Raw genomic sequence first — 7,358 nt, forward strand, 5'->3', positions numbered from 1 at the left:
CCACTCCCTGTCCCTCTCACCTCCTCCGGGGAGCCCTCCCCGTGCCACAGCCCCACTCCCTGTCCCTCTCACCTCCTCCGCGGAGCCCTCCCTGTGCCACAGCCCCACTCCCTGTCCCTCTCACCTCCTCCTCCGGGGAGCCCTCCCCGTGCCACAGCCCCACTCCCTGTCCCTCTCACCTTCTCCAGGAAGGCCTGATTGATGTTCCAGCCCCACCGCTTCCCTCTCACTCCCCTGGGTCCAGCTTTCATGCCTTTTCCTGTTCCTGGTGTGGACCCCTCCCTCTTCCTTTCTCTGTGTCAGCATCAGCCACTACCTCTAGACTCCCACTCGGTCAACATGCCGCGTGCCAGGCACGGGGGTCTGGATCACACACTCACCCACAGTCTACCTCCAAACCCTGCCGCGAGGCTGGGGAATCTGGAAGGTATGGAATCCCCATGACAAGTCAGGAGACCGGGGCTCGGAATCGGGAAGGAGCTTGTCTGGGGCCCCTGGTAGGTCGGCAGGCAGGACTGGAACCTGGCCCTTGCTCCTCAGTGGCCAGCCCTGCTTCGCTGACATCTGTCAAAGCAAGGGCGTGGGGAACGCAGGGTGACATAGGCGCGACGCTCCCTGAGACCCATGTTCTCAGTCGCTGTGTGGGTCCAGAGGAAGTTACCAGCAGACAGGAAGGATTGCGGGTCAGGAGTCCACTCACTTCCTTCTCCTGCGAAGATGCAGAGTCCAGTGCAGGCAGAGGTGGGGCATCAGCTTGGGTGCGGCCAGCGCTCTGCCAGCCTGGGACAGGGACGGGGGTCTCAGGCTGAGTGTCAGGGTGCAGTCCAGGCTCAGGGCATAGCCTAGGGTCATGGCTGACGGTAAGGGCTGGGCGTCACCTCCCTGATGTTTCAGCCGCCACACAGCGACTTTGAGAACATGGGTGTCGGGGTGTCATGCCACTGTGTCACCCCTCAGCCCCCTTGTTCCCATCCCCTTGCTTTTTTTTGAGATGGAGTCTTGCTCTGTTGCCCAGCGCAGTGGCGCAATCGCAGCTCACTGCAACCTCCGCCTCCCGGGTTCAAGTGATTCTCCTGCCTCTGCCTCCCTCAGCTGGGATTACAGGTGTGTGCCACCACCTGTAATTTTTGTATTTTTAGTAGAGACAGGGTTTTGCCATGTTGGCCAGGTTGGTCTCCAACTCCTGACCTCAGGTGATCTGCCTGCTTCTACCTCCCAAAGTGCTGGGATTACAGGCGTGAGCCACCCCTCGAGGCCCATCCTCTTGCTTTGACAGATATCAATGAGGCAGAGCCGGCTGGAGTCAGGAGCTCCAGAGAAGTCTTCCTGGAAGCAGTGAGAGGGATGGGGAAAGGAGGGCGGCCTCCCTGGAGGAGGCGGGTGGGTCTGAAGCACCAGCACAGCTTCTGAGTTGCTAGTGCCTCGCTCTGTGGTCCAGGGTCAGGACTCAGGACTCACAGGGCTGCATGCCTTGCTGGGGCTGAGCCGACCCTGGGCTCTGCTCCTCCAGCGCTGCTGGGCCTCCAGGCGTCTGCCCCCGTCTGTCCTGACCCCAGAGTGTCAGGTTCTCTCTGCTTCCCTGTGAAGCCAGCAGGCAGAGGTGACTGCCTGTTACCAGCGGGGAGACAGGCCTGGAGGGCTAGCATACAGCAGAAGGAGATGTGAATTCCCTCAGTTCATAGGGACAGACTTCAGTTGGGATGTCGGTACTCCCAGTAGAGGGAACAGCCAGTGCAGAGGCATGGAGGTGGGAGCCAGCGGATTGTGGCCATGGGGGAGCTCCTTACTTGGCAGCCAGCCTGACATCCAGGAGTGAGACATGGAGGTGGGAGCCATGGGGCTGTGGCCACGGGGGGGCTCCTTACTTGGCAGCCAGCCTGACATCCAGGAGTGAGGCATAGAGGTGGGAGCCATGGGGCTATGGCCATGGGGGGGCTCCTTACTTGGCAGCCAGCCTGACATCCAGGAGTGAGGCATGGAGGTGGGAGCCATGGGGCTGTGGCCACTGGGGGGGCTCCTTGGCAGCCAGCCTGACATCCAGGAGTGAGGCATGGAGGTGGGAGCCACGGGGCTGTGGCCACGGGGGTGCTCCTTACTTGGCAGCCAGCCTGACATCCAGGAGTGAAGGCTTCTCTGTCCTCTTTTCTCAGGTTTCCAGCAAGGCCACTCAGAAGACCCCCGCTTGACTAAAGCAATGGAGGGCGGCCCAGCTGTCTGCTGCCAGGATCCTCGGGCAGAGCTGGTAGAACGGGTAGCAGCCATTGATGTGGCCCACTTGGAAGAAGCAGATGGTGGCCCAGAGCCCACTAGAAACGGTGTGGACCCTCCACCACGGGCCAGAGCCGCCTCTGTCATCCCTGGCAGTGCTTCAAGACTGCTCCCCGCCCGGCCTAGCCTCTCCGCTCGGAAGCTTTCCCTGCAGGAGCGGCCAGCAGGAAGCTGTCTGGGGGCACAGGCTGGGCCTTATGCCACGGGGCCTGCCAGCCACATCTCCCCACGGGCCTGGCGGAGGCCCACCATCGAGTCCCACCACGTGGCCATCTCAGATGCAGAGGTTGGTGGCAGAGCCCCTCAGTAGACTGCAGTGAAAACTCTTTTCTGTCCCTATCTGTGTCACACAGCTATCTAGCTTTGGTTTGCATACCCTCAGAGCTGGGAAGATCACTACCTAATAATGCAGCCTCTTCCCACCCAGGGGAGCTCCAGCTGAGCCAAAGGTTGCCATTCCCACCCCCAGCCCAGGCCTAGGACAGAGGTCTCTCCCTTGTCCCCTGTGTCATCCTCTTAGAGGTCTGAAGATAGATACCATGTCCTGCCTGCTTCCTCGCTCTTCCCCAGCTTGCCCTCCTCACCTCTAACTCTGCCTTAGAATCCGCTCTGACTCAGAAGTGGCCTACCTGCCCCCGCCTCTGGCTTCCTCTGAAGTTCTTGGCACTTAGGTCTGAAAGTGAACTCGGGTTCTAAGCAGGTCTACAGAGCTGGCCTCCGTCAGGGGCTAAGCTTTCTGTGCCTGAACCCAGCCTCTCGGCCTCTGCCCAGGGCTTCTCATCTTGTTTTTGGAGTCTAGACTTTCTTATTCAGCTGCTTCTGGAAATAGTAGCTCATGGGTTTCTCATGGAATGGGGTCTCCCAGACTCCAGAAGCCGGATGGGAATTGCTGCGTTTTCCTGTCATATGTTCAAACATGAGCCACGTCTTCTCATCACATACGGGGGTGATGGCACCACTGACTTCCCCATCCTGACTCAGAAGCTTGGTGTGACCTGGGGGTCTGGGAATGAGGGGCCTGTGGCCAGGATTGGGCACTGGATGGGCTCTGAGGTAGGAGCAGGGCTGCTTCTGGATCCAGCTTGACCTGATGCTTACTCTTCCCCCCACAGGACTGTGTTCAGCTGAACCAGTACAAGCTGCAGAGTGAGATTGGCAAGGTAGGACGGGGCAGGCCGGAAGCAGTGTGGGCTCGGCACCGGCCCTTCTTCTGTGTGGGAGGGAATGGGAGGCAGAGCCAGGCAGGTCCTAGCCTGGGGGTGAGGACAGTGTCGTGCCCTGTGGGAGGTACCCAGGTACCCAGGGGGAGGGTGGAAGATGACTCCTGAGTCCCGACTCCTCAGAGCTCTTGAGAGTTGACAAGGAGGGACTGAGGGAGGAATGGAGCCATGTCAAGCCAAGCAGGGGCAGTTAGCGGGGCACAGGAGTCCCCTCCTTCTGCTACAATATATGCCCATGAGCCAGCTGGTGGTGAGAGGTGCACATGGGGAGCAGGAGAGACCGGAGCTGCTCAGGCTCCCCACTTCCCGAGCTGGTCCTGGGAGGGATTGCCTGTCCAGGTGGGGCTGACCGATGCCTGTCTGCAGGGCGCCTATGGTGTGGTGAGGCTGGCCTACAATGAAAGTGAAGACAGACACTACGTGAGTCTGGGGATAAGAGGGAGGCGTTGCCCAAGCCGGGCCCTAGAAGCCTGAGGGGTGGGTCAGGAGTGTGCGCAGGAGAGAGCAGACAGGGCTGCCCAGGAGTGAGCTCCCTGTCCTTAGGGGCATGCAAAGGAATGAGCTTCCCAACCCTGGGGATATCCAAGCAGAGGCTGGATTCCTCCTAGGAGAAAGCTCCAGAAAGGCTTGCTGGGGGAGAAAGGGGAAGGCCCAGACATAGCTATGGCCATCCCCAAAACCCACGTGACGCATGCTGGGCCACACTCTCAGGGCTGCGGCAGATGCCCAGTCAGTGTGCGTCTCTGGACCTCAGTCCACAAGTCCTGGCCTGTTCTAGCCCCTGGTGGCTGCACACACTAGTGACGGTTCTTTTTTTTTTTTTAACACCGAGTCTCACTCTGTCACCAGGCTGGAGTGCAATGGCGTGATCTCAGCTCACCGAAACCTCCGCCTTCTGGGTTCAAGTGATTCTCCTACCTCAGCCTCCCAAGTAGCTGGTATTACAGGCTAATTTTTTGTATTTTTAGTAGAGACGGGGTTTCTCCATGTTGGTCAGGCTGGTCTCGAACTCCTGACCTCAGGTGATCCGCCCGCCTTGGCCTCCCACAGTGCTGGGATTACAGGCGCGAGCCCCCGGGCCTGGCCCACTAGTGACATTTCTGTCCCTCCTTCCTTAGGCAATGAAAGTCCTTTCCAAAAAGAAGTTACTGAAGCAATATGGCTTTCCACGTACGTATCTTCTGGTCTGCTCCTGGGAGCTCCGAGCCTTAGTGGCAGAGGAAGAGAAGACCTCAGTCCCGAGCTAGTTTTGGCTGGGGATGGGGTAGAGAGGGAGACAGCCCGGGCAAAGGCTGGGGGCGGGAATGTGCTTGGGGGTTGGGACAAGACACAAGACCGTGGTCCATACAGACTCTTGCTGGAGGCTGGCTTTGGGCCACAGTGAGGCCGAGCCGTCTGGAGCAGGTGCTTGAGTTCCCTCCCTGGTCACAGGTCGCCCTCCCCCAAGAGGGTCCCAGGCTGCCCAGGGAGGACCTGCCAAGCAGCTGCTGCCCCTGGAGCGGGTGTACCAGGAGATTGCCATCCTGAAGAAGCTGGACCACGTGAATGTAGTCAAACTGATCGAGGTAGGGGGTGGTGGTGAGCCGGTAGGGGGCGGTGATGAGCCGGTGGGAGCTGGCGCCTGAGTCTCACTTCTGGGGCTGGGGAGCCCTACCACAGACCCAGGGGTCTTGCCAAAGAAGCAGATGTGGCTGAGGCTTCTGAGGACAGGGCCAGTCTTGGGGTAGGGCTGCAGGGAGGCTTTGGGGGTCCAGCCTGGTCAGGGGTGTTCCCCTGTTCCCACGGAGGGTGAGGGGCTGCCCCAGAGGCAAGAAGTGAGCACCTCGATGCAGCAGGAGGGGAGAAGGTCTGGATGCCAGGCTGGGGGCCAGTGATTTCTGAGGCTCCATCCGTCTGGCACCGGTAAACTGCTGCTCCATTCATTGCCTGGGATGGTTGCAGTGGATACTGAGGGTTCTGGGGCTGGCCTGGGGCCCCAACCCCATGCCTCCTCAAGTCCCCCCCCACCATGTCTGCTCCCTCTGACCAGGTCCTGGATGACCCAGCTGAGGACAATCTCTATTTGGGTGAGTAACCCAGCTCATTCCCACAGCAGCTAACCCCGGGCTGGTCCAAGGGCTCCCTTGGGACACACATGACCTTCAGGTGGGCGATGTGAAGGCACTGACCTGGGAACAGAAGAGAAACACGCGTACTGAAGCCCCAGTGTCCCTTGCCCAGCCCTGCGGAACCAGGCCCAGAATACCCAGTTAGACGCAGCAGATATTCCCAAGCCCCACTCCCTGCGTCCCTCTGAGCAGCAAGACAGGGGATGCATTTGGGCTCTGCACTCAGGTAGAGGCAGAAAGCAGGCTGTACAGGTTCTCAGATGCTGTAGCTCCATGCCTCAGTTTCCTCACCTGTAAAACGGGTACGAATGGTATCTACTTCATAGGGTTGATGTGAGGAGTATATGAGTAACGATATGTAAAGCACATTCGTTATTTGCCTTGTTAAGAGTGATGTTATTATTTTAGTTCCTTGCATCTGCTTCGGGGCTGGGCTTAGAGGAGGCCTCAGAAAATGGGGCAGAAGAAGAACTGGCTTAGGAATTAGAGGCCGAGGCTTTATTCTCCTCTCTACCCTGCCTGCCTGTCTCCTATGACCTTTAGGAAAACTTCTGCCCCTTCTCTGTGCCTCAGTTTCCCCTTCTGTAAAAGGGCCCGAGCTTCTGCTGCCGGCTCCTTCCTGGCACCTGGCGATCAGATGAGGCAGGTCCATAGCAGGTCCCGCTCTCGTCCATTTATTTGCTCTGATATCCCAGGACTCCCGGTCCAGTCCCTGCCTCAAGCACGCCTGCATGCCTGCCCCCTCCTACCCTCCAGAACAGGGAGGGACCTCAGCGTCGGCTGCTTTGCCAGCCAGCTACACCTTACCTTCTTGTCTTTTCTTTCAGTGTTTGACCTCCTGAGAAAGGGGTGAGTTCCCCGTCCTGATCAGGCAGGTCAATTCTCATCCAGGCCTTCCTTCCTTTCCCTCCCTGTGTCCCCAGCCCAAGGGTCAGCTACCCCAGGAGAAATCAGAGACGGAGGCCCTGCCCTTGGGGGTAAATAAGAGAGCAAGAAGATGGGAGTCAGTGAGGCTGAAATAGTCAGGGAGGCCTCTGGAAGAGGGGATGAGTTTTTTAACCAGGCCTTCAAGAACTGGGAAGATATGGAGAGAGGAAAAGGGAAGAAAGGCATGGTTTTTAAGTAAAAGTAGAGAGGTGGGACTCAACTCTTACCTGTATTCAGATCACAAAGGGTTTTTCAGCTTTGCACAAGCCTGTGAATGGAATGGGTGGGATTCCATTTGCTCCCATTTACGAGAGGGAAAGCTGAGGACCAGAGAAGGTACGTGGCTTGCTCACGGTCACACAGCAAGTCACGGATGGAGCCTAGGGTTCCACATGTCTGCACTGTGTGGCTTTCCAGGGTATTTAGAGCGGATGACATGGATTAGTGAGCTCGGGACTGAGTGGACCAGGATCCTCACTGCCAAGGCCTGAATGCAGGCTGTGGCTTGGCGCTCTGCCTGGCAGCTTCCCACAGGCCAATTTGGGTAGAGGGGCAGGGAGTGATGTCCCTTTAAGACTTGGAGGCTTTCCAATGTTTTGACCTCTATCCAAAACAAGAAATGTATATTTATACTGCTATCCATTTCTGTAACTGAAACCAAAGTTTTACAAAACAGCATATATCTTTGCTACATGTGATATATTCTGATATATTCTATTTCTTTTTTTTTTTTTTTTGGGGGCGGAGTTTCACTCTTGTTACCCAGGCTGGAGTTCAATGGCGCGATCTCGCTCACCACAACCTCCGCCTCCCGGGTTCAGGCAATTCTCCTGCC

The 7,358-nt window shown here is 57.9% G+C and overlaps 1 protein-coding gene across 1 annotated transcript in view; it reads left to right on the forward strand.

Annotated features, from left to right (window-relative positions):
• The first annotated feature begins 2,150 nt into the window (after positions 1–2,150).
• CAMKK1 (calcium/calmodulin dependent protein kinase kinase 1) overlaps positions 2,151–7,358 on the forward strand; it is a 25,419-nt gene continuing 20,211 nt past the window's right edge. Inside the window, exons 1-7 of the mRNA XM_037732683.1 lie at positions 2,151–2,554; positions 3,381–3,428; positions 3,855–3,908; positions 4,607–4,658; positions 4,920–5,053; positions 5,518–5,554; positions 6,424–6,445. Coding sequence (XP_037588611.1) covers positions 2,195–2,554; positions 3,381–3,428; positions 3,855–3,908; positions 4,607–4,658; positions 4,920–5,053; positions 5,518–5,554; positions 6,424–6,445 — 707 coding nt within the window. The 5' untranslated portion in view covers positions 2,151–2,194. The remainder of the gene's footprint in view (positions 2,555–3,380; positions 3,429–3,854; positions 3,909–4,606; positions 4,659–4,919; positions 5,054–5,517; positions 5,555–6,423; positions 6,446–7,358) is intronic.

The sequence above is a fragment of the Cebus imitator genome, unplaced genomic scaffold (assembly GCF_001604975.1).
Source record: "Cebus imitator isolate Cc_AM_T3 unplaced genomic scaffold, Cebus_imitator-1.0 Scaffold464, whole genome shotgun sequence".
NCBI lineage: Eukaryota > Metazoa > Chordata > Mammalia > Primates > Cebidae > Cebus > Cebus imitator.